This window comes from Vipera ursinii (genome assembly GCF_947247035.1).
Source record: "Vipera ursinii genome assembly, chromosome: Z".
NCBI classification, from domain to species: domain Eukaryota; kingdom Metazoa; phylum Chordata; class Lepidosauria; order Squamata; family Viperidae; genus Vipera; species Vipera ursinii.
This window is the reverse complement of record NC_139517.1, coordinates 118,676,224-118,702,492: the sequence shown is the minus strand read 5'-3', so window position 1 is coordinate 118,702,492 and position 26,269 is coordinate 118,676,224. Positions and strand designations below refer to the sequence as shown.

Below are 26,269 nucleotides of genomic sequence, written 5' to 3'. Positions count from 1 at the left end.
TTGTTTGTTTGCAACATTAGTTCCATTTATATCACAACTATCTGTCTGTAAAACTCTGGGTTGTGTAAAAGAACCTAGGCATTTCATTCCCATTCCCTTTCATTTCAATTTCTTTTCTTTCTTTTTTTCTATTAGGCCTTATCTCTCTAATCCCACCCCCCAAAATCTTATCATCTAAATAGCAAAGCAAAGTTGAAATCTCAAGAAAAATAAAAGTAAGGGAAAAGAGATGAAATAGAAAATGAATGTCCAACGATCCAACTCCAGAGTCCACTAAACAGCAGATCTTTGTAATTGAATAAGTAAAGCCAGAGAGGGGAAAAAAATATTTGTCTATAGTGTGCTGTCTCTCAATCTGAGCACTCACTAGGATGCAGTCCATTAAAGGAACATTTGCCAGAGATAAACCTTCTTATTAAAAGTAACTGATATCTGTATGTAAAACCTAGCCCCCTTCCCCAAACGATGTATTCCTGCTATTATGAAAAAGTCTTTCTCCAATGTCAAAAAAATACTGCAGATTTATTTTTATTTATTTTTATTTTAATTCCATTTATATCCCGCCCTTCTCCGAAGACTCAGGGCGGCTTACAAGCTTAGCAGTAGCCTTCATGGCACAAATAGCAATGGTTCTGAAAAATACTCCATACATTACAAATATTTAAACTTTAAAAAAAGCTGGCCAAAACAGCTGGATATATTTGGTATGTGAATCATCTTAAAAATGAATATATAATTGAATGAAGGAAAAGATAATGTTTACATCTCCTCATTTGCAGCAATGAAAGTCCAAACTTACAAAACAAAAGAATTAAAGGGTTTCTGTTTTTTTAATGCATTCACAGCACTGTATCTAGACATCACAAAAGTTTTATCAGGTTCAATTATGCCTACGGAAGTCATGCAAAATCCAATATATTTTGCAGCACATCATTCTCTGGAAGTGTTAAGTATCCAGCTCTATGTAGACTCCTGCTAAGAAAGGTGAAAAAGGACTGCATATGATAATGAAACCAGCATGGGCATAGTTTGCTTTAATGGTAGACCTATTCCAGAAGTGTGTGGTGTCACCTGCACTTGCACATGCATGGAATATTTTGCTTTTGAAAGCTATTATCAGACAGGTGCCTCACCATGAATGCTGTCACTTTAGGAATGTCCTCACTAGGCTTTCTTCTCATTAAAGAGAACACTTCAATTGATTTTGTGCTTTCACAGCAAAAGAAAATGAAAGCATACAATGCAAAGGAGTGCGTAAAGAAAAAAAAACATCAAAACACGTCTATGTGATACTCCAAGCTTCTACTAAGGAATTAATGTGTCACCAGCAAGTTATGTCAATTTGAAGAAAATAAACTGTGTCCATGAATATTATTGAAGCATCAATCCATGATTCTAAGAAGTTCTACAAGAAGGATGGACCAGGATTTCCCTGATTCCTTGCTTGCCATAATTCAAAGTAGAGCATTTCAGCACATTCCATTACAATACATTGTACTTGAAGAGATATGACAAAAAAGAACGGTATATGAATATCAAACCTGAACAGTAATTTCAAACTGGCCATTTAGGACTTTACATTGCAGTTCTTAAGTGAAGAAACTGCAATTCTGAAGGGGACTGAGAAATTACAGTAATTGTCACGATCCTTATCTGTTGTTATCTCATTCCATGGAATAAGCTTTAGTTTAAATCTTGTTCAGTCTCTCTGTAACACATTAGACCAGGGCTTTTCAACCAGTGGTACAGGTACCAGCTGTGGTACATTGGCACCTGGCAGATGGTATGCGACCATCCTAGAAAAGTGGTAGCGTGGGAGGGGAATGAGGTGAACCAGTGGCAGCACCGCACAAGGCTGAGCGAGAGATGGCTAGAGCCGCAGGGCTGTCAGGGCTCAGCGGAAGCGCCAGGATCAGTGCCAGGCTCCAGCTGGAGCTTGGCACTGATCCTGGTGGTTCTAAGCCTAGAAGAAGTGCCAATCAGCTGGAATGTTGCAGCATCTACAGGGTCTTGAGATTTATATTTAGATGCTTGGCAACTGATTCATATTTATGATGGTCACAGTGTCCCAGGGTCATGTGAAGTGACCAAAACCTGCTGAAACCACCCAGCAGATGAGGGGAATAAAAACCAAACACTACCCCACCCCACCCCCAGTGCTAATCCTCAACAGAAATGCTCACAACAATGAAAACCTTGGACAGGAGGAAGAGCACCGCCAGGCAGGCAGGCAGGTGTCTTGCTTGGCTGTGGCTTGGGGGGCACTTTTTTCAGTGCCATTGTAATTTCAAACAGTCACTAAGTGAACTGTTGTAAGTCGAGGACTACCTGTATTTCATCACTTTTTTCCTTTTTTTTGGGTCATCAAGTTTTTGACATCTTGCTAGGCAACTGGTGGTACTCAGATGTTGCCATATACTAAAAGTGGTACAATGGATGAAAAGGTTGAAAAGCCCTGCATTAGACTATTGATCCACCCTGAAATGTATACTGCCCCTTTCAACAAGCTCACTCATGAACTTCTGAGGTGCTTGTCTATCATTATTATATTTCTATCTAAGCAACTTTTCAATTTAAATCAGTTCTGATCGAGGATTACCAGAAGTACAGGCAGGATTTCGAAGAGGCAGAGGAACTAGATATCAAATTGACAACATACTCTGGATCATGGAGAAAGCTAGGGAGTTCCAGAAAAAATCTACTTCTGCTTCATTGACTAAAGCCTTTGATTGGGTAGATCACAACAAATTGTGGCAAGTTCTTAAAGAAATGGGAGTACCAGACCATCTTACTTGTCTCTTGAGAAACCTATAGGTGGGTCAAGAAGCAACAGTGAGAACTGGACATGGAACCACTGATTGGTTCAAAATTGGGAAAGGAGTCCGGCAAGGCTGGGCAAGATGAATCAAAAATTGGAATTAAGATTGCCAGGAGAAATATCAACAGCCTAAGATATACAGATACCACTCTAATGGCAGAAAGTGAAGAGGAACTAAAGAACCTCTTGTTGAGAGTGAAAAAGGAGAGTGCAAAATTTGGGTTGAAACTAAACATTAAGAAAACCAAGATCATGGCATCCGGCCCTCTCAATTCCTGGCAAATAGATGGGGAACAAATGGAAGTATTGACAGATTTTATTTTCCTGGGCTCCAAGATCACCGCAGATGGGGACTGCAGCCAAGAAATTAAAAGATGCTTGCTCCTGGGGAGGAAAGCCATGGCAAATCTAGACAGCACACTAAAAAGCAGAGACATCACCCTGTCAACAAAAGTGCGTATAGTAAAGACTATGTTCTTCCCAGTTGCAATGTATGGCTGTGAAAGTTGGACCATAAGAAAGGCTGAGCACCAAAGAATTGAAGACTTTGAACTATGGTGCTGGAGAAGACTCCTGCGAGTCCCTTGGACTGCAAGGCAATCAAACTAATCAGTCCTACAGGAGATCAACCCTGACTGCTCTTTAGAAGGCCAGATCCTGAAGTTGAAACTCAAATACTTTGGCCACCTAATAAGAAGGAAGGACTTACAGGAGAAGAGCCTAATGCTGGGAAAGGTTGAGGGCAAGGGAAGAATGGGACGACAGAGAATGAGGTGGCTGGATGGAGTCACTGAAGCAATAGGCATGAGCCTAAATGGACTCCAGAAGATGGTAGAGGACAGGAAGGCCTGAAGGAACATTGTCCATGGGGTCGCGATCGGTCCGACATGACTTCACAACTAACAACAACAACAAAAGAACCCCAGGGTTCCCTGAACACCACTTGAAAATCACTGAATTAAAAGGAAACAGAAACAAAAATAAGATGAACAAGCATATACATGTAATGTATTTGAATCCCTTACCATCTATTGGACTTAGAGAAAGCTTCAAATCATTTTTTGTAGATCCAGGAACCAATCCAGATACTGGCCTCTGTAGAAACTGTGGTTTCACCTCAAAACTTCCTAGCTTTTCTTTGGATATTATTCCATCAAACTGATCCTGAAGAGGTTTAGCCCTATTGCCATAAGGAGAAGTTTCTTTAGTCCTGCTAACAGATGAATGTCCATCAAGGTTTTTGGCTGATAATTTCTGAGTGATATATGCATTAAGTGTCATCAATAGATTGTTCCTGTCTAATTGTTCTTCAGGTTTTAGTTGAAATGTATCCATCTGTGATTTGCTGAAGGTCCTTGCAGGAATGTTTTCAATATACTTTGAATGAACAGGTACTGTATAGGTCATAGAAGGTGTTTTTCCTTTAGAATTCTGCATCATATAGTTGATCATGGTCCTTGATGGAATATTGCCAACCTAACAGAAAAAAGGTAAATTGCATTAGAATTATTCTTAGGTCAATCTATTATAATCAAGCAACATGATGACTATAAAATTCAACTTTGTAGGAATGCATATAGCTGATTTTTTTTGTTTTGGGCAGAGAGAAGATAATCTATGTTATATTTATCAACTGACTCTTTTCAACCTTTATATATAATATAAAAACATGCCTTATGGTTTGCTTATTTTGCACTAGGACATAGGGATACTTTACCAATCTAGTTTTCCTATATTTAAAGAGGGATTTATGAAGCCATTGAAACTAATATCTTAACTGTTCCATCTTTCTGGTTGCTGAGCATTCAGAATGATAGAAGCTTGATCTTAAGTTTAATTAAAATTAAAATTCTCGTGTTCTTTCATTCTAAAATGCAAAGAAAATTCCAAATCTATGAAAATGAAGCAGAAATATACTAAAGAAATGGAAAGAATATATCAGCAATCTGCAGTGCTTTTTTTGTAAAAGAAAAAGGTGCTGGAACTCACACATGTCATACAACCCGCCTTGCCTACCCTACAAGATTCCATCCAAAAAAGGTGCCGGAACTCCTTTCTGAGCATTCTGTGAGGAAAAAAGCCCTGGCAATCTGTATGGTCCTAAAGTTAAAAGTTATGAAAAATAACCAGAAATCCAGAAAAAAAATCCTATGAATTATTATTAAGGTAATGGTAAAATTTAAACAATATGAAGAAAAATCCATGTGGTCGTAAGAGTTAGCAATAATTTGATGGCACATGTCAGCCTTCCCAGGCAAAGCAGGCAGGAAACAGACCAAATGAGCTAATTCTGCTTTAATGTAAGGCTACATTAACAGAATCTTTCAGTCTGAAAGTACAAATCTTTCACCATTTCTTTTTGCATCCTGATAAGTTAAGAAGGATCCTTTCTGAGTTTCTTTCTCTGCCCTTAGGCAGTTGCAGACTCCCAGCCCCTTGTCGGATTGTTGACTAGCCACCATATCCTCCCAGTGTCTCCCAGTGTCTTCCAAGGTCATTCCCACATAACATTACATCATGCAATCAATCAATCCAAATCTAAATAACTTAAATTCAAAACATTTTAGTTGTTTTCTAATGTATCTTTGAACATTATTTCAGCAATATAATTCACATCCAGAATGGTACACAATATAGAAGAAATAATGTGGGTTGAAACTAAATTAATACTGGCTTGAAGATGAACATATAGAAATTGCATTTTTGAAGTTTATTTGCAGAAACGCAGATGCACAATAGGACATCATTGCCCAATTCTGAATATTCCCCAATTATTCCTGAAGAGGAAGAGATTATTATTATTTTGGAATGCAATGAAAGGAAAGGCAAATGGGCTGTTTCACGGACGCTTCTCTGTGATCAGAAGATCCTTTTCAGAAAGATTGCGGTTCTTTCAATATCACTTTTCCCATCATGGTTCCACTTTTCCATATGACAAGACAACCAAACCTAAGCAATCTGCTAAGGCAGAGTACTCTGTTCCTATGACACAAAACCTTATTGAACACAAAACATAGAATAACAGGGTTGGAAGAGATCTTGGAGGTCTTCATGTTTCCAAAAGATACAGTCTGGATCACTGAGTATGGATTTTAAACACAGAGAGAAAAGTCTCAACATTCTAAAATACAAGAGTTTAAAAAAAGAAAAATCCATGACATTCTTTCAGCAAACGAGTCTGTTGACAAGAACAAGACAGAAACCTCAAGCAGTCATATACAAATTGAGTGGAAGTGTCAATCGCATGCTAAGCTGGTATCAAGAGAACAGCTTGCCAGGTCACAATCCACCAGCCTGAAACGCTATTCAAAAAATCCTAATTAAAAATATGATATAAACAATAGTAAAGCCTAGCTGGAAAATATCCTCACTTCTGGCAATCAGTCCAAAGTCACAGAGGTTGAAAATATGTATGCACATATGTAACCTGCAGTTGCAGTATTAAATTTAAAACAATCATTTGCAAAATATTGCCTGGACAGAAGCTTAGTATTATTCAGTACTCCTTGTCATTGTTGTAGGGAAAATTCACTATTTTGTTTTTTCATTGCAAAACAGTGGAAATTAAGTTCAATGATATACCAACAATACAAAGTGGGACAACCTTGACCAGGAGTCTTCAAACTTGGCTCTTTTATGACTTGTGGACTTCAATTCCCAGAACTCCTCAACCAGTGTTCTTTGTTGCAACATAGGGATTCTAGGCTGATCTCTCATTTTAATCCTCTCCCTGGTTTTACTAGTCCTTCTCCTACAATATTCTGGCCAACTTCCCACTTTTGTGGAATGGGAGATACATAGAACAATACTGAAAAAGTTACATTTGGTCCAAAATTATATTAATAAGGGCATCAAACCTTTGATCTTTTCTGAACAAGATCATCATGTCCAAATGCTTATAGTTGCTTGTGACTATTACACATAAGTAATTATATATTGGTATTATATTATTATTATTATTATTATTATTATTATTATTATTATTATTATTATTATTATTATTAATTTGGTTTATATACCGCCCTACTCCCAAAGGACTCAGGGCGGTTTACAAGGCAAAATTTAAAAACAATACAATATAAAATTAAAATTAAATTAAATTAAGTCTAGCCGCAAAAATTAAAATCACAATTTAAAAACATTAAGCCCCTCAGTCCAGACCAGATAGCTCAAAGAGCCAGGTTTTTAGGTCCCGGCGAAATGAATGAAGGTCGGGGGCAGTCTGGAGTTCCGTTGGCAGTTGATTCCATAGGGCAGGTGCACCCACAGAGAACGCCCTCCCCCTAGGGATCGCCCGTCGGCAATCCTTGACCAGTGGTACCCTGAGGAGGCCCTCCCTGTGGGAGCGCACAGGATGATGGGAAATTGACGCTGGCAGCAGGTGCTCCCTTAGGTAATCTGGGCCCATGCCATTTAGGGCTTTATAGGTCATCACCAGCACCTTGAATCTCACCTGGAGGGCAACTGGAAGCCAATGCAGCTCGCGGAAAAAAAGTGTTACATGGGAGTATCGGGAGACTCCCATCACAACTCGCGCGGCTGCATTCTGCACCAGCTGAAGCCTCCGAGTGGTCTTCAGGGGCAGCCCCATATGAGAAACTCTTATGAAAAATAATACTGTATTAAAATACTGCCAGATAACCTGGTGTACATAAACCTAAATGATAACTGCAGAAAAAGAATAAATCATGTTTGTCAAAAGATGATTTAATCTTAAAATAATATTAAAGCTACATCATAGTTTCTTATTAAAAAGTATGCTGCAATTAATTTAACTGCATTTGTTGTATGGCAATGTGAATCATGCAAAATGTTGTTGTGACTTAACCTAATCCAATAATTTGTTCTAATAGGAAATAACTGTAATTATCTTAGTTTGGAAGCAACCCACTTTTCTATTCTAAATCCATGATATGTTTTGATAGTTTACAATATAGCAATTGCTGAATGTTCCTTTCAATTCCACAATGGAAGAAATGATTGAATATGCTTTGAGCAGATGGAGTTAATATTCACTCAGGTTTTCCTACTAATATTTCTAAACTACTTGTTAAGTTGAACTATCACTTGAATGAGGATAAACTTTATTTTTTCATATATTCCAAAATATACTTTTGTTGACCCACCATGAATGATGTAAATGACCTAGATAATATTCCACATGAACAAAAAGAACAGACCATTATCTTGAAATATAAAGTCAGATTGACTATGACATACCACCCACTAACTTTAGATAAGCAAGTGACCCATCAGAAAGAAAATGTCAAAGAGGTGCACATTATTTCATTCCTTTCAAACTGGTGAATATTAGAGTATTCACATTTAAGTGGCTAAAATAGCTTCTCAGATGTCGTCAACAAAAATGATGGTGCACTACATGAAAAAGTAACTACTAGAAGTAATTTAATTATCTAGAGAGTACATAAGGAACTCAAGAAAATTCACTACCATTTAAAATGTCACTAGTTAAAATCATAAGCAAACTTTACCTGACATGAAAGATAAACAAGTCAACTGAATGTCATTTTTTACTCAGTTTTCTGTAGACTTTTTATGAAGAAACTTGATTTGCCACCTATCATCACCAGATACTGTGATACTATACATTAAAGGCTCAAAAAGTGATTTCTGATTCATAAGATGATGGTGTCAGCGTTACCAGGTAGACCAGAAAGGCTAAATCTACTTTATTGCAAAGTTACAGTGACAAAATCTTGGAAGTACAAACCTCCTGCCATTGCCTTTACAATCTGAGAAATCAGGGAGGATCCCTTCTAAGCCTCTTGCTCCACCCATTCTCCAGTCATGATTATGGACTCTCTTAGTTGACCATTCCATAAGCAGCATCTCTTCACCCTATTTCTCTAGGCCAGGGGTAGGCAACCTTGGCTCTTTTATGACTCATGGACTTCAACTCCCAGAATTCCTGAGCCAGCATGGCTCAGCTTGGAAACCTCTCCCTTTTCCCTCAGCATGGCTAGCTCAGGAATTCTGGGCATTGAAGTCCACCAGTCATAAAAGAGCCAAGGTTGCCTACCCTTACCCTAGGATTTTCCCATATACCATTATAGATGAATATTAAAACAATGAATTATTATTATTATTATTATTATTATTATTATTATTATTATTATTATTATTTAAGTTTGTCTATTTAAATAATGTTGCCTTGAAGAATTTAACAAACAAAATACTGACGTTATCATGTTACTATTTTTAAAAAATGTGCTACAGGCTTATGTGAGAAGCCATCCATTTTTTTTTGAAAAAGGATAAAAAAAGGTTCTCAGATGTCATCAACAAAAATGATGGTGCACTACATGAAAAAGTAACTACTAGAAGTAATTTAATTATCTTTACCCTAATTAGGGATTTAAAATTGCATTTGGAAAGAGATATCGAGTATTCATTTTAAATGAGAAAATAATTTTTGAGACTAGTAATGTCCACAACTAATGAAATTTTGTTTGGATTCTGTAGTTGACAGTTAGAAAGTGCCCAACTTAGCTCCACTTTTTGAGAAGGGCTTGTGAAAGAGAGTAAAATTAATTGGTTTTCATCAAAGAAATATCCAATGAGATTAAATCTTGACTTCTTATTATGCATAATTTTGCCTTTGCATATTTCATACTGGCAAAGTTTAGCAGCTTGTAAGCATTTTTCTTTCTTAAATATTAGAACATATTATATCAATATATGAAACTTTCAATATAATTTATAAAAGCTTAATGGATGTCATGCCAATTTGAGAACTAGTTTGGTGTAAAGGTTAAGTTGCTGGCTTAGAAACCAGAAAACTATGAGTTCTTGGCCTCAAGAAACAAGACATTTCTTGTTTATTGATCTTAAGACTAAAACAGTTCGTTGGAGATTGTAATCAGAAGTCGCATACAGTAAACAAATCTGTTTATCACAAGCTCTAGATAGGTATATCCTTAAATAGTCATTCATGCTAGTTTGCATGATCTCTGGCAGCAAATCTCTGGTTTGATTTTGTTAGCAATTTTCTCCTCTTACTGCTGAAGAACTTGCATATTTCTCAGGCAGAAGCAGCAAGAAAACAGCCATGTGTCTAAAGTAAAATATAAAAATGAAATAAAATCTCCAAAGTTAAAATTGCACAACTGGACCTAAGTATTGCATAATATTAAAATGAGGGTTTGGATCATGAAGCAGCAGAACTGATTGAAATTCTGCCTGATTGCAGGCAATCATAGGAGGGCGATTAGTCCAATAAATTTTTAAAATGTTAGTGTTTATCAGAGTGAAGAATTTGAGCCTTAGAGAGTACAGAGATTCTATTTTTGTCTTTTTTGTTAGTTTATTCATCAGTAAAATCGCCTTCCACCAAAATTTTATAAATAATTTAATAGTGATAAATTAGAAAAACAATCACTACTTCAAAACTTTGGGGAAACCCCCCCCCCCATAGATAGTTAAACGCTCTCTTGCCTTCAGCCTTTAATACTTTTTAGAACCTATTTTTGAGAAGATTAAGAATAATACGAATTCCCTTTTGTAGTTATGGGAATGGGTTGCTACTGAGCATTCTGATGGGCTGTGGAAATATGCCAAGATACAGTATATGTTCGCTTTTTCTAAAGTAGCAGTCCCTGTTGTGATTCAGGGTCAGCCTGTGGGTTCGGCAGTTGGGTCGGACGACTCAGAGGAGGAGGAGGGGGGTGTTGAAGAACTTGCTGAGGGGGTTGAAAATCTTGCTGATGAGAGCCCTCAGCCAGGCCCCTCCCACCTGGTCATGACAGAGACCCAGCTGTGTGAGCCTGACAGCGTGGATGAAGATGACCCACAGCTGGCCCTATTCAAGGACGCCCGACACAGGAGGCAGTCAATCAGGAGTAAACAGAGGAAGGCAATGGGGCACCTCGGAAGGAGGCAGAGAGAAGCCACGCCCTGAACTGTATAAAAGGGGAATGCGTGGGAGGGCTGGTTTGCTGAAGGCAACCACTTGATTAGTTCCTGTTTCATAGCTCCTGTTTCATGGTTGGTGTTTTGTTTTGCTCTGTTTTATGTTAATAAATTTGGCAGGCTTAATTCCAGCCTCTTGCACTTTGTAAAGGGGTTGTCCCTGCCTTTTCTGCAGGGCCGGTAGCAGGCTGGTACAGAATAAGTCCCCAGCCCTAATGGCTTGGCATCCCAGCAGGTGGGAGAGAGGAACCAGCTTGCTCAAGAGGTGGGCTGGCCTGGGTATGCAGTCATGAGGACCGGTTCCAAATAGGCCACAGCCCAGTTGTGGGCTGCAGCCCAGGATTTGGGGAGCCCTGCTCTAAAACACTGTCAACAGTTGTGCTGAATGAAAATTTAAGGGGATTAAAGGAAGTTGAAGTCCCAAATGTATGATCCAAAACCAGTTTGTGGGAAACTGGCATGTAATATTTCCCAGACAAAGATTGATGAGAATGAAGAGGACAGAACTTGATGATGCCACAGCGAAGTATTTTAACAAACAGAAAGCTGCACGTATAGTTTTGATGTTTTAATACCTTGTTGATCTGATTCACAATTAGTACATTTCGTTATCAAAAACTATTCAGAATATATATGACCTAATCATAAGATTCTTCATATCACATAAATCTTTATTTTACACCCTCCCCAAATGCTGTTATATTACAGAAAGGTATCAACTGGAGTTCATGGCATGTATTCCATTTCCTCGGCTACACTAGAAAATGTTAGGTTTTTTTGAATTACATGCATAAAATCATTTAAATGATTTTCTATTCTCTTTTACTTATCTCTTGCCAGCTTCAGAAGCAAGGGTAACATTAAGCAACCAACAGCCCTAAGAGTAATTGCTGTTAATATATAATGAAACCACCAATGATTTACAAGAGAAGATAGTTCATCATGCTAAGACTCTTACATAACCTTTTTTAATATACACTGAAGCTTTGAAATAATTCTAAAAGCTACTTCAGAGGAACTGCATAATGAAGGCTGCTAATTAACACCTTCTAGTTAAAGGCATCATACAGAATACAGATGATAAACCAAAAGAAGGGGGTGGGGGGAAGGATCCAAGACTCTTTTTTTGATGAAACCTTGTAATGATTTTACCTTTGAAGCCTGATTGTACAATTGCTACATAATGGGATAGATTACAGGCTGATTACCAAATGAGGAATTATCTGTTTTGCTGTAAATGCAGTTAAAGTAGAAGGCATCTACCAATCATTTGTTTTATCACATAGATTGCCTTTTAAATAAATAGTCCATCTTTTGGTAAATTCACATTTGTCTGCTTATATCATAGGTAAAGTAAAGGTTCCCCCGCACATGCGTGCTAGTCATTTCCAACTCTAGGGGCCGGTGCTCATCTCCGTTTCAAAGCCGAAGAGCCAGCACTTGTCCAAGAACGTCTCCGTGGTCATGTGGCCAGCATGAGTAGATGCCAAAGGGACACAGAACGCTGTTACCTTCCCACCGTAGTGGTTCCTATTTTTCTACTTGCATTTATACGTGCTTTCGAACTGCTAGGTTGGCAGAAGTTGGGATGAGTAACAGATGCTCACTCTGTTACACGGCACTTGGGATTCGACCCGCCAAACTGCCGACCTTCTGATCGACAAGCTCAGCATCCTAACCCACTGAGCCACCACGTCCCTTATATTAAACACTGAACTATATGTGTGTATATAAATCACAAGAAATTAAATCCTATAGATTTTATTTTATTTATATCCTGACTCTTATTTTTACTAATAACTCAATGTAGAAAACATATGCAACACACCTCCCTCCTCCTATGTTGCCCACAACAATCCTGGGAGTGGGCTGGGCTGAGAGAGAGTGACTGGCCCAAGGTCACCCAAGGGGCTTCATCTATAAGGTGGGACTTGAACTCACAGTCTCCTCCTTTCTGGCCTCATGCCTTAACGGTCACTAGACCAGGGGTAGGCAACCTCAGCTGTTTTATGACTCATGGACTTCAACTCCCAGAATTCCTGAGTCAGCAGGAATTCTGGGAGTTGAAGTCCATGAGTCATAAAAGAGCCAAGGTTGCCTACCCCTGCACTTGACCAATTTCATGCACCAGCAGGTATTTATAAAGATTCTCAATCATCCAGGTCATGGTTGCCCCAAAGGTGCTTTTTTCAAAAGGTAACTGGTCTTTCTTGATGTTTTCCTTGAAAACATTTTGTTTCTCATCCAAGAGAATAGAAGAAGCTTTTTGGATGAGAAGCAAAATGTATTCAAGAAAAAAAATCAAGAAAATCCAGTTGCCTTTTGGGAAAGCAATCTAAAGCTAATCTAAAGAAAAGAAGAAACAGAGAGACTGCCACAAAGAAGAAGGTGTCAAACTATTCTTCAAAGATCAGAGGGCAGGACGAGAAGCAATGGATGGAAACTGACCAAAGAGAGAAACAACCTAGAACTAAGGAGAAACTTCCTGACAGTGAGGACAATTAACCAGTGGAACAGCTTGCCCCCAGAAATCATGGGCGCTCCATCACTGGAGATTTTTAAGAAGAGACTAGATATTCACCTGTCTGAGACAGTATAGGTTCTCCTGCTTGAGTAGGGGGCTGGACTAGAAGACCTCCAAGGTCCCTTCCAGCTCTATTCTATTCTAAAGCACCTTTGGGAAACCACCAGATGTTTATGCTTTTCTGAAATTCATGATAAATAGTACCACTTGGCCATAAACATTTATTTAAACTGAAAGTGAAGAGTTATTTATTTGAACCTTCATGCTGAGCAGGTGATAATAACCTATGTCAGAGATTGGTTAAGCTTAGGGGTTGTTTTTTAACTGGGAAAGGAAAGAAAATGCAAATTTCTATCATTATCACCTTTCAAGATCTTACTCCTAATTTAGCCAGGTGGAATAAAAACATTTTAAAGAAGGCTTTACAGCTGCATATTATCTGGGGAATCACTGCATATTAATTAGGTAGCACTTTTAATCAATATCCTAAGCTAATGCTTAACAGTTATCATACTTAGTGTTTCATATCACTTTGCCTTAAAAACACGTTATAAATCTCCTGTGGACTACAATAAAGTATTGCCCTGTTTCCATAATATAAATGATAAGAATTATATTGCTTACATAAATATTAGATAATATCAAATGCACCATTATATTATCACCAGCATCCAGTGGCAAAATAGGAAGGTAACAAAACCAGTTGAACTAATTATATTTTATTGTAAAACTACATTGACATAATCTTGAAAGACTGAAAAAACATTCCTCCCCCATCTCCTTGGCAATGCAGGAAACTAGGAAGGATTTTTTCCTAACCTCCTACCCCTCCCTCTGTTCAACAGATGTCTCCATTGTTGAAAGACATTTTTACCGCCAGTGATTCCTTTTTGAAAATATAGTTCATTTCTGCTTGGAGGAGCACTCAGGAATTAAAGGCACATGGTAGTAAATCTGTCTCTCCTTTTCCTTCTCCACCTGGAGCAGGACTGTTCCTAACACTACATCTGAAGTGTCTGTCTGCACCACAAAGGGGTGGGAAGTATGAGGGTGGTAGAGGAAAGGTTGAGAAATAGAGTTGTTTCAACTCATTTGCTGCTTGCTCTTGGATCTATCAGGAGAATCACCAAACTTTTCTTTGGAGCTGGAACAGTCATAAATGGTGAGCAAAACTGGGGATGAGTTTCCTGTAGAAGTTAGCAAAATCCAGGAAACTATTCACATCTTTCACATTATGGGGTGGTTGAAGAGGAGGATACCACAACAGAATAGACTAACTCTTTGCTGGATTCATCTGTATGCCTTCTGTGGTGATTCTGTAACCCAAATTGAGGCAGGTCAAACACACATTTTTCTAGCTTGGAAAATAAGTTGTTCTCCCATATTTTTTGCAATATATTTGACTAAAACACAGATGACAGAATGACAGAGTTGGAAGCGACCTTGCAAGTCTTCTAGTCCAACCACCTGCTCAAGCAAAAAACCCTATACCATTTCAGACAAATGGTTGTCCAATCTCTTCTTAAAAGTCTTCAGTGTTGGAGCACCAACAATTTCTAGAGGCAAGTTACTCCACTAATTAATTGTTCTAATTATCAGAATATTTTTCAGTTCTAGGTTGGTTCTCTCCTCGATTAGTTTCCATCATTAGACTTCATTAGACGAGAGCCCAGTTCCTACAACTGTTCTTCTTACGTTTTAGCCTCCAGTCCCCTAATCATTTTTGTTGCTCTTTGCATTCCTTCTAGAGTCTCAACATCTTTTTTATATAATAGAAACCAAACCTGTATGCAATATTCCAAGTGTGGTCTTACCAAGGCATTATAAGGTGGTACTAATACTTCACGTGATTTTGATTCTATCCCTCTGTTAATGCAGCCTAGGACTGTGTTGGCTTTTTTGGCAGCTGCAGCACACTGCTGGCTCATATTTAAGCAATTGTCTACTAGTACTCCAAGGTCCTCTAGCAATTGCTATTATTGAGCAATGTGGTAAATGCAGTACCATGGAGTGAGCCATGTGCAGATCTGTACTTTGAAGAAACAAAATAATCACTTCATAAATGCATTGCACGAAATAGGAGAACAAACCCATCAGCACAAGACTCAGCCATTCTTTTGAAGATAGCAAAATCCACATTTTGGACAGAGGACCACTGGTTTGAAAGAGGGGTCAAAGAGGTCATTTTTGTCAAATCTGAACAGCCCTCTCTCAACAGAAGGGAAGGGATACAATATTATCTGTCTCCAGTCTTCAACACAGTCCTTTCAACAGTTCCAAAAAGGCTCCACACCCATTTGTACTACTCAGGTGACCCTGCCGACACAAATAAACCTCCAGGTGGCATCAATGACTTTCTAAAAGAATGCAAATGACCAGCTGTTTTCAAGGAGTATAAATCTTTCCATTCCCCCTGTTATGTATTGTTATTAAGGCTTAATGTGTTTGATTTAAATGTGTCTCCAACTGTTTTGGAGGGAAGCTGAAGTTTGGATTTGGGTGGGAAACCAGCTTTTGATTTGATTGGTCACCGCCTAGAGGCAGCAAGTATAAATAGGTGTCATTCTGTCGGTTGCAGTCAGTCCTGTTTATTCTGCAATAAATTGTGTTGTATTATTGAGGTTAATGCCTCAAAAAAAACCACTACACAATACCCCCCACCATCTAATTAGACATGAACAAGCTTCTTGGATGAGAAGCGAAACATCTTCAAAGAAAAACAAGAACATCTAATTGCCTTGTGAAAAAGCATCTTTGGGATGTTATTGAGCCAAGTACCATCTATACATCTGGTTTTTCTTGCCTACATGTAGAACCTTACTTTTTTCACCATTGAATTTCATTTTGTTCAATAGAGCTGAATATTCACATCTATTGAGATCCTTCTGGCTCTTAAGCGTATCTTCTGGAGTGTTGGCTATTCCTCCAAGTTCCCCTCCTCTCCCCTTATCTAAGTCATTTATGAAACTATTGAAGAGTACTGGGCCTAAGACAGAGCCTTGGGATACTCCACTGCATATTTCCCTCTAGGTAGAAGCAGTTCCATTAAGGATTATCTATTGAGTAGTCATGAATGGTACACATGGGGGGGTTCCCTCCTTTCCTTTCAGAATGACTGCTGTTCTCCCTGATTTAAGGGCACAAAAAGTGTTCGTGCAGTTTCTGCTGAGTCTGAAGGGTAGACTAATTTTTTTTTTTATGCTGGCATCCCGAAATTACTTCAGAATGTCTAATGTCTTTGCACATTAATCAAATTTACATAGCCACCCATCTCCCAGAATGCAACTGTTTGCTAGGATTTGGTTTTCTGGCTTCCAACTGATGTTGAAATTACATGATCGATGGGGAAGTGGGTGTACTATGGCTGCCTTTTTCTCTCCAAACATATTTGCAAATCTGCATATTTTTCTGGTAGTGCCAATCCTCCTTTGTTCTTGGAATGGGGAAGTAAACTTGCACTGCTTGTATGTGATGCTGCTGGCATTTAGGGGAAGAGAATGAGAATATCCCTGGTAGTCAACTCACTTCTGGATAGTGCATCAGAAGTCATTATGTTCCCAAATGATGGGCCTTTGGAAGGAGGCACTTACAAAAAGCTTTATGAACAGTTTGATCTTTGACTGTCAACTGCAAAGGAGCTATTCTCTAAAATTGGCCCTGCTTTTAATGGTTGTTCTTCAATTGCCTCAGCTACCATTTCTAAAGTTTGAGTAGGCAACCCTAATTTCGGTACTGTTTCTAGATGAAATGAGCAATTGCCCCTTAGTCTACAAGAGCAGAAAGTTCCACTTCTGCCTGGAATCTAAAATAACAATTACACAAGTATTTAATATGTTTGCCTCCTGTTGACTGCCTGAGTTCTACTTAAATGGTAGAGAGCCAATTGAAGTAAAGGTTTGCTTCCAACCCCCCATCCCCAGCTACCTATCTCTTCCCAATCTATGCCCTTTTGTCACCCTGCTGCCCTACACTGCCATCCCAAGTAATCTTTGCGGTCTTCTTGCTCCTGCTGCTGATGAGATTGCATCAAGAAGCTGCTTTGCACTATGCTGCTGAGCCAAGTTGGGGCCGGGTTTCCTAGCATGCCACTGATCAGAGGTTGTTTGTTCTGTATCATGCCAGGAAGCCCATGCCCAACCTGGCCCAGCAATATGATATAACGGGACTTCTTCATTCCCAAGTCACAATCACATGACCAGGGGGGTGCTGTGATAGCTAGAAGTCCAAGGACCAGTCATAATCATCACTATTCATTCAGCACCATTATAACCTCCAATAGTTGCTGAATAAACAGCCATAAGTCAAATATTACTGGTAATGGATTGGTATCTTTAGACAGTTGTTACAAAACGAGCAAGCCCTAATCATGACTCTAGTGTTATTGGCTTAGGCTGGAGGAGACAGTGGAATAATGGGTCGGAGCAGCGTTTCTAAGCAACGTAGAGCAGGAGTAAGGCGACACTCACTCACTCACTCAGATTCTTCCCCTTGCAGATGCAGAAGCTGATCACACAATGTTACCTTTAATGCAGTACTTATTTCCTCCCCAAGTGCCCCATTCCTTGCCAAGGCTGAATTATTTAAATTTGCCTTAATCAATTTGGCTAGTAACCTACTGAGGGCAGAATCAACTGTAGTGTTTTAAGAAAGGAGAAAGAGCAAAGAAAACTATAAATGTACATCTCAGTTTCTAGGTATGTCCCTTAGCAGACAGTATTGCACTGTGCTTTTAAAAATGTGTATTTCAGGACTACCTTTTATTCTGCAGACCCAACACCTCTGGGTATCTGTCTCCAAGGCAACACAGAATAATAATAGTGAATGGTGCCATCATAATACACTTCCTTACTAAAGAGCTCCAGCATAGAGAATGATTTATGGATTCATATGACATCCACAGCTTCACCAAAACACCTCTTGCATTTTCACTTTTCAACAGCTTCAAAGAAAATCCTCACTTCACTGGAGTTACAAAAACGAGCTAAGCCAAAAGCACCAGAGGCAAATGAAACCATTAATTAATTCCTAAACTACTCTGACACATTTTTGCTGCCTTCTTTCATTATGGCTGGCACATCTATTATCTTATTCTGAATTGTTGATTTTATGCAAACTAACATATTTTCCATATTCATCAGGAAAAAATCCTTTACTTTATGTGCTTTATTTTAGAATATTAATCCCCCCCCAAAAGTCTGCAACCCTTTTGTGTATACCTGATGTAGGAGATGATCAGGTGGAACCCGAGGGCGGGGTCAAACATGGCATCAGTTTGAAGTTGTTACATTACCACAATACATCCAAGTCCAGCCCCCCCCCCCCATGAATTCTATTGATCCTTATCTAGCACCAGTTTGGCTTGTGTATTAGTAGATCAGATTCTTGTATACAGGTAGCATGAAATAAACTTTTAGTGCTTTGAACTCTACTCTAGTTCCTAGTTTCTCACACCTGACATTTGATGAAATATTTCACTATCTGTTTTCCACATTGTATGTGAATATGCCTCCCATTCTTTAACTGATTTCAATTCTCTTCTGTCTTTATGTGATCAATATGTTGTCAGATTCGATCACTTCATTACCACAACAACCCTTGTCATTTCAATTTATTTATCTATTCTGGAACTTGATAGGATGTTTTCACACATAAGATCAAATACCAAGTTGTTTTGCTATTTTCAAATTCTGGCTAATGCTATGTCACAGTATAGGACAAAGATGTACAGTACACATGCATATTAGCAAACCCAAGAATGAGAGTGTGTTCTATAAATACAGTCTGTATTTTATCTGAGTAACACTTGCAACAGTTGTGAAAAATAGCAGACTAAGAGGAAATGTATTCCAGCCTGAACCATTTACAGAGAACAAAATGCAATTGGAAGGTTGCCTCCCTTATCTCCTGTATCGAAATGGAAGACTGTTCTGGTTTAACCCATCAGCCAGAAAACAAACAGATACAGTGAGTTGTTTTGCCCTTCTCTGCCATTAGAACATTCAGTTTTAGCTATCAGTTGCCATAGGACTGAACAGCTGAAGGGAAGGAGATATGTGGACAATACAAGAGATAAAATATTAAATTAAAGCAAAACCATAATATAATCATGTCCCAAAGTTGTTTTTTCAAGAGGCAACTGGACTTTCAGTTACTTCTTGAAAAAGCACCTTTGGGACAAACATGAACTGGATGACTGAGAATTTCCATAGACATAATAAAATCACTACAAGGGAAGCGGTGGCTCAGTGGGTTAGGACACTGAGCCTGTCGATCAGAAGGTCGGCAGTTTGGAAGGTCGAATCCCGAGTGCCGTGTAACAGAGTGAGCGCCTGTTACTCGTCCCAGCTTCTGCCAACCTAGCAATTCGAAAGCACGTAAAAATGCAAGTAGAAAAATAGGGACCACTATGGTGGGAAGGTAACAGTGTTCCATGTGCCTTTGGCGTCTAGTCATGCTGGCCACATGACCATGGAGACGTCCTCGGACAAGCGCTGGCTCTTCAGCTTTGAAACGGAGATGAGCACCAACCCCTAGAATTGGAAACGACTAGCACGCATGTGTGGGGAAACCTTTGCCTTTAATAAAATCACCATAATATGGAATCAAGGATAGATGTTATACTTTGATATCTAAGGAAGCTAACCATCTAACTGCTTCTGGTGTGTCTATGATAAAATCAACCCAGGTGCCTTGAAATTTCCTGAAGAGACATTCTTCAGTAATATGTGTTATAGTTTGTTCCAGATCACTGCAATCACATTGCAGGCTCTCAATCTTCATCACTTAAAGAGTTTTGCCTTAGTTCTGTCATGGCCTGTATTGATTCTATTCAGGTGGCTCCATATTTTGTGGGGCAACTCTGCATGATCTGTTTGATTGTGGTTATTAAAAGTTGCCCACCTTAAATGCCATTCTTGATCTAGATTGTAAGACTGTGATATGTTATCCCAAATTGGTTTTCTAGACTTAAGCCTAGTGAGAGGTAGATAATCTAATATTTTATGTAGTGTAAGATCTCTAAGAGTCAATGACATGTTTATCTTATTCCATTCTCGGAGTATCTGTTGTTGTTGCCTGAAATCAGGAGGGGCAATGTTAGAAAGAATATGGAGCCATGAGAATGGTGTGGTTTTAATGGTTCCAGGTATTATTCTCATTGTGTCATTAAGGTGAACATCAGTCTTATTGGTATAATAACTTCTTCCCCACACATTTATTTGTTTCCATGATTTTCCTAATCAAGTTATTCCTGGTTTTCAATTTTTGTCCAATTACTTCAAAATGTTTTCCAAATGTAAGGGATCAGTCAAAGAATATTCTGAGATGGTATGGATGGTAGTTGTGTTTTATCCTCTTTCCACAAAAAGATATGTTTAGCCAGTGCTTTTTTTCTAAAAAAAAAAAAAAGGTGCCGGAACTCTCATCTTGGCAGGCGCAGGAGGCGGGGGTGGGTGGGGTGGGGCAGTGCTGCTGCGGTCACAGGTGTGAGGGGTGTTGGCGGCAGGCTCCCCCTGGGGCCGGAGCTGGCACGGCTGGTGCTGTGGGAGCAGCAGGGCCTGCTCTATATGGCAAGGCTGTGTGGGACGGGCAGTGGAGGCGGTGCGGGCCAGGTGATGCAGGGCGGCCACTTATGCACACAGGGTGAGGCAACGGTGGTGCAGGTCCAGCACCAGGTAGGCCACCAGACTGGCTGACATGGGTGAGCACAAGGATAGAGTGCACATGGACTCCGCAGAACCCACCTCCCACTCCTTGTCCTCTCTTACTTACCTAGTTGAGATGGTGTAGTTGGGCAGCAGGGAGGAATGCAAAGTTCCTGCCTACTTGCTTTCACTGCAGACAACTAGCTAGAGAAACGTTTGCTAGCCAGGTCTTTTGGTGCACTCAGCCAACAGGCTTTTGAAAGCCAACAGCATAGCTTGTGCAAAAGCTTTTTTTGTGTGTGCAAAAAAAGGTGCTGCAACGCCATTCTGAGCATTCTATGAGAAAAAAAGCCCTGCTTTTATGTTTTAATCTTATGATTTTAAATATATATTTTTTTCTATTGTAAATTGCCCCAATATGTAGTTCTCATATTCAAAAAAGGGGGAAAAATAGATCCAGGAAACTACAGACCTATCAGCCTGACCTCAATACCTAGGAAGATTCGGGAAAAGATAATCAAACAACAAATCAGCGAACACCTTGATGCAAACAAAGTTATCACTAAAAGCCAACATGGGTTTGTCAAAAACAGATCATGCCAGACAAATCTTATTACATTCTTTGATCAAGTGACAAAATTTGTGGATCAGAGGAATGCTGTAGATATAATTTACTTGGACTTCAGTAAGGCATTTGATAAAGTAGATCACAACCTACTACTTGATAAGATAGAAAAATGTGGGTTAGATAGCATCACCACCAGATGGATTCGTAGCTGGCTGACAGGCCGTACTCAGCGTGTGGTCCTCAATGGAACCGCATCTACATGGAAGAAAGTGTGTACTGGGGTGCCCCAGGGCTCTGTTCTGGACCCAGTGCTCTTCAACATCTTCATCAACGATTTGGATGAGGGGATAGATGGAGAACTCATCAAATTTGCAGACAACACCAAACTGGCAGGAATAGCCAATACTCCAGAAGATAGGCTTAAGATACAGGAGGATCTGGACAGACTTGAACACTGGGTGCTATCTAACAAAATGAAATTCAGTTGTGAAAAAAGTAAGGTTCTAATTTAGGCAGGAAAAATCAAATGCACAGCTATAGTATAGGTGGTACCTTGCTCAATAGTAGTAACTCTGAGAGAGATCTCAAAGTCCTAGTGGACAATCACTTAAATATGAGCCAGCAGTGTGCTGCCGCTGCCAAAAAAGCCAACACAGTGCTAGGCTGCATTAACAGAGGGATAGAATCAAGATCACGTGAAGTACTAATACCACTTTACAATGCCTTGGTAAGGCCACACCTGGAATACTGCATCCAGTTTTGGTCACCACGATGTAAAAAAGAAAGAGTACAAAGAGCAACAAAGATGATTAGGGGACTGGAGGCTAAAACATATAGGGAACGGTTGCTGGAATTGGGTATGTGTAGTTTAATGAAGAGAAGGGTGAGGGGTGACATGATAGCAGTATTCCAATATCTCAGGGGCTGCCACAAAGAAGAGGGAGTCAAGCTATTCTCCAAAGCACCTGAAAGCAGGACAAGAAGCAACGGATGGAAACTAGTCAAGGAGAGAAGCAACCTAGAAGTAAGGAGAAACTTCCTGACAGTTAGAACAATTAACCAGTGGAACAACCTGCCTCCAGAGGTAGTGAATGCTCCAACACTGGAAGTTTTTAAGAAGAGACTGGCCAGCCATTTGTCTGAAATGGTATAGGGTTTCCTGCCTGAGCAGGGGGTTGGACTAGATGACCTCCAAGGTCCCTTCCAACTTATTATTATTAAACCTCGCCATGTGGATTGCATACAAATATTATATAATTGGTAAATAAAGGTAGAACATATGTTAAATATACATCAAATGATAATATGCTTCCCTACAAAGTCAATTCTTGCTCAATGACAGACCAAGGAGTTAACTCGGAAAGGCAAGAGGAAAATCTAGAAGAGATCTGTGCAACTTGTAGAAGGGAAAGGCCCATGCTGATAAATTAAAAATCTTTGTGGTCTGCAAAGGAATGCTGGTGGGCAAATCAATGATTTGGTGACTAGAGGAGCATCTACAGTGTTGGAGCTTGTGGTCATGGTAAGCATGGAGGCACTAGGCAACATGACTTTCAGGGCAGTGGTGGTGATTTTATTACTTTTTTTAAAAGTCTGTGCTCTGTCCAAGGGTGCTTGGCAGGCTGCATGTACAGGCCTGGTCTAGAATTTATTTTGGAGCATTCAACTATCAAGAGCAGGCATGTCAAACTCATTTTGTTTGAGGCAACTTCTTATAAAAGAATTGCCATTAATTTGTTTTAATAAAATAATTTAAATCAATTTTTCACTTGATTTCAAATTAAATGAATTATATTGGTTGACAATCAGATTTTTTTTTTAGTACAATTGCCAAATGCGATAAACTGGTTTTAGGTATATGTTACTGGAAGGAAAGAGCAATCCCTGCTGCGTTACTGATCCCAGAGAAGCATTTGAATGTATGCAGGTATCCTTAGGGTGCCATAGTTATGGATGAGAAATATTGGTTGCAAAGTTGGCATTTCTGGATGTAATACAGATATTTTGGACTTATTTTTGTTTCTTTGCATGTTTGATATTTTTAAAAAGGCATATGCTACTGACTACACTTATGCACATATGTAACATCTTTTGCTAGGATACATGATCACTGCTTGTCCAAAATTTTAATATACAGATAATATCACCATAAATTATTTTAGCCTTTTTAATAAATGTTGTTATTGATGTTTAGCTCACCAGGGAAAACATCATATATTGTTATGTATATACTAGGTTAATTATTTAAAGACTGAAGTGCAACTTAACTAGATTCTAAATAATCTATTTTTCAAAATGCACAACAGTCCAAACAGTAAAAGTAATGTCCAAATTAAGAATATTTCATTCTTAAGACTTTTTTAGATTCAAAATAGTTTTCAAGAGTGTACAAAAGATACTGGGGTTTTTTCTAGAATCAGCTAAATTAAACATATTACATTGAGAAAAATGTTTCTCATTTGTTTCCTGTTACCTTTGATTTCATTGCAGAGATGTTAACATAAGAAATAGATTATTTTGTTATCTAATTTTACCTTCCAAAAGACAGAAGCAGATGAAAAATGTGAGGTTCTTTCCTGTTGGCTTTTTTGAATTAGCTGTTTTAGATTCTAAAAGTTTAGTTCCTAAAGAAGTAAATAATTTTAATGTCCTCCTCTAGTGCAGGGTAGGCAACCTTGGCTCTTTTATGACTCAAGGACTTCAACTCCCAGAATTCCTGAGCCAGCATGGCTCAGCTTGAAAACCTCTCTCTTTCCCCTCTGCGTGGCTGGCTCAGGATTTCTGGGAGTTGAAGTCCACAAGTCATAAAAAAGAGCCAAGATTGCCTACTCTTGCAATAGGATTTCAAAATAGAGGGACCTTTCCCCCCCCCCAACAGGTTCTTTCCTGTTGGCCTTTTTGAATTAGCTGTTTTAGATTCTAAAAGTTTAGTTTCTAAAGAAGTAATCCTGTAAATAATTTTAATGTCCTCCTCTAGTGCAGGCTCTTTTATGACTCAAGGACTTCAACTCCCAGAATTCCTGAGCCAGCATGGCTCAGTTTGGAAACCTCTCCCTTTTCCCTCAGCAGGATTTCTGGGAGTTGAAGTCCATGAGTCATAAAAAAGAGCCAAGATTGCTAGCCCTGCAATAGGCTTAGGAAAGCCAATAAGGGAGCTTCTTTTTTTTGCAAAAAAAAGGTGCAGGAACGCCGTTCTGAGCGTTCTATGAGAAAAAAAGCCCTGTGTTTAGCTGTTTCTTTGCTATACAATTGCTTAGATGGAAGGTGGTTGTCCCTTCTTTCCAGGTTGGGTTACACACAAAGGGAAGCTGCTGTAAGCAAATTCTGGTTCTTGCTTCATTCATCAAAGTTGGTTTCCAAATTTCCATAATTTTTATTAATTTGATTGCAGCTTCTGACATGGTGTGGCTTGATGGTTTGATACTCAAGCTGAAGAAAACTATTCTGTCTTAAAGTAACAGGCCTTCTGGAGAACATTTGACCAGTGGAACAACCTGCCTCCAGAAGTGGTGAATGCTCCAACACTGGAAGTTTTTAAAAAGAGACTGGACGGCCATTTGTCTGAAATGGTATAGGGTTTCCTGCATGAGCAGGGGGTTGGACTAGATGACCTCCAAGGTCCCTTCCAACTTTATTATTATTGTTGTTGTTGTTGATGATGATGATGTTGTTATTATATGTTAAAAAGCTGATACTTCAAGGTACTATAGGAGGCACCACTAATAAATCCTTTCCCATTAAGAATGACTTGCTACAGGAATCAGTTCTAGCCCCACTTCTATTTAATCTATATACTAGTGATTTACCAGAAACCAACTCTGAAAAATTTTACTATGTCGATAATGTGGCAATAGCTATCCAAGAAGTGGAATACATTTTTTTGAGGAAGCGGAATACATTCTTACTAAGAATCTGAGGTCACTAAGCTAATATTATGAGAAGTGGAGGCTATGCCCTCACCCAAATAATAAAGGGGCTAGGATACTGAAACAGAAGTATTATAAATTGGATTTGGAGGATAAGGAAAGTAACCTAAAATCTTCCTGTAAAATTCAGCTATTTCATCACAAGATACCTGCTTATTAACATTTTGATATAGTTGTTTCTGCAAACCAAATCCTTAGGCTCATATCCAAACTAGTCCTGGTTCAATCCTCAATATATGTTTGTGTGTGTGTGTGTGTGTGTATCTATCCTATAGTATGTCTGTATGGGTGTGTGTGTGTGTGTGTGTGTACTATAGTTTCACATGAAGAATGAGGACTATCAGAAACTCTTCAAATGCTGATCACTGATTCTTTTTAATTATTTTTAATCTAAACAAATGAAATGGGAATTTGGCACCATGAAAAGCAAAGCATCAACTTCAAGCATCATATGCAGCAAATAAAGGTCCCACTGGGATGTTGATGAGCATCATGTGGGCTGATTCACACCTTTTGATAAATGGTATTTTATGAATTTCTGTATCAGCCATTTTGTGAGCGCTCCTAATACATGGATTCAAAATTCTAAGTATACTCCCAATATAACAAGATTTACTGTGTCACTTTTATACAAACAGATTGTAATAGCAAAATGAATTAAGCTCTTTTACCTTAAAAGGGGACTTGGCATTTATTGTTGAATATAAATTTGGAGCTCTAGACTGAGAAAGAATATCCAGGTAAGCGAGGTATTGTTGAGGGGAATTGGCAAACTTCACTTCTTTTTCCAAATTCCTGTCAGGTGCCTGTTTTGAAATCCTATGTGACACAATCAAGGTAAACAATATTATCTACATGCAA

The 26,269-nt window shown here is 38.9% G+C and overlaps 1 protein-coding gene across 1 annotated transcript in view; it reads right to left on the bottom strand.

The window, feature by feature from the left end:
* The window catches only part of PTPRN2 (protein tyrosine phosphatase receptor type N2), a gene marked incomplete at its 3' end in the record, with an annotated part of 756,267 nt that overhangs the window by 526,708 nt on the left and 203,290 nt on the right, over positions 1-26,269 (bottom strand). Inside the window, exons 5-6 of the mRNA XM_083376709.1 lie at positions 26,080-26,227; positions 3,844-4,294 (exon numbers count right to left, since the gene is read on the bottom strand). Of these exons, the coding sequence (XP_083232835.1) occupies positions 3,844-4,294; positions 26,080-26,227 (599 nt within the window). The remainder of the gene's footprint in view (positions 1-3,843; positions 4,295-26,079; positions 26,228-26,269) is intronic.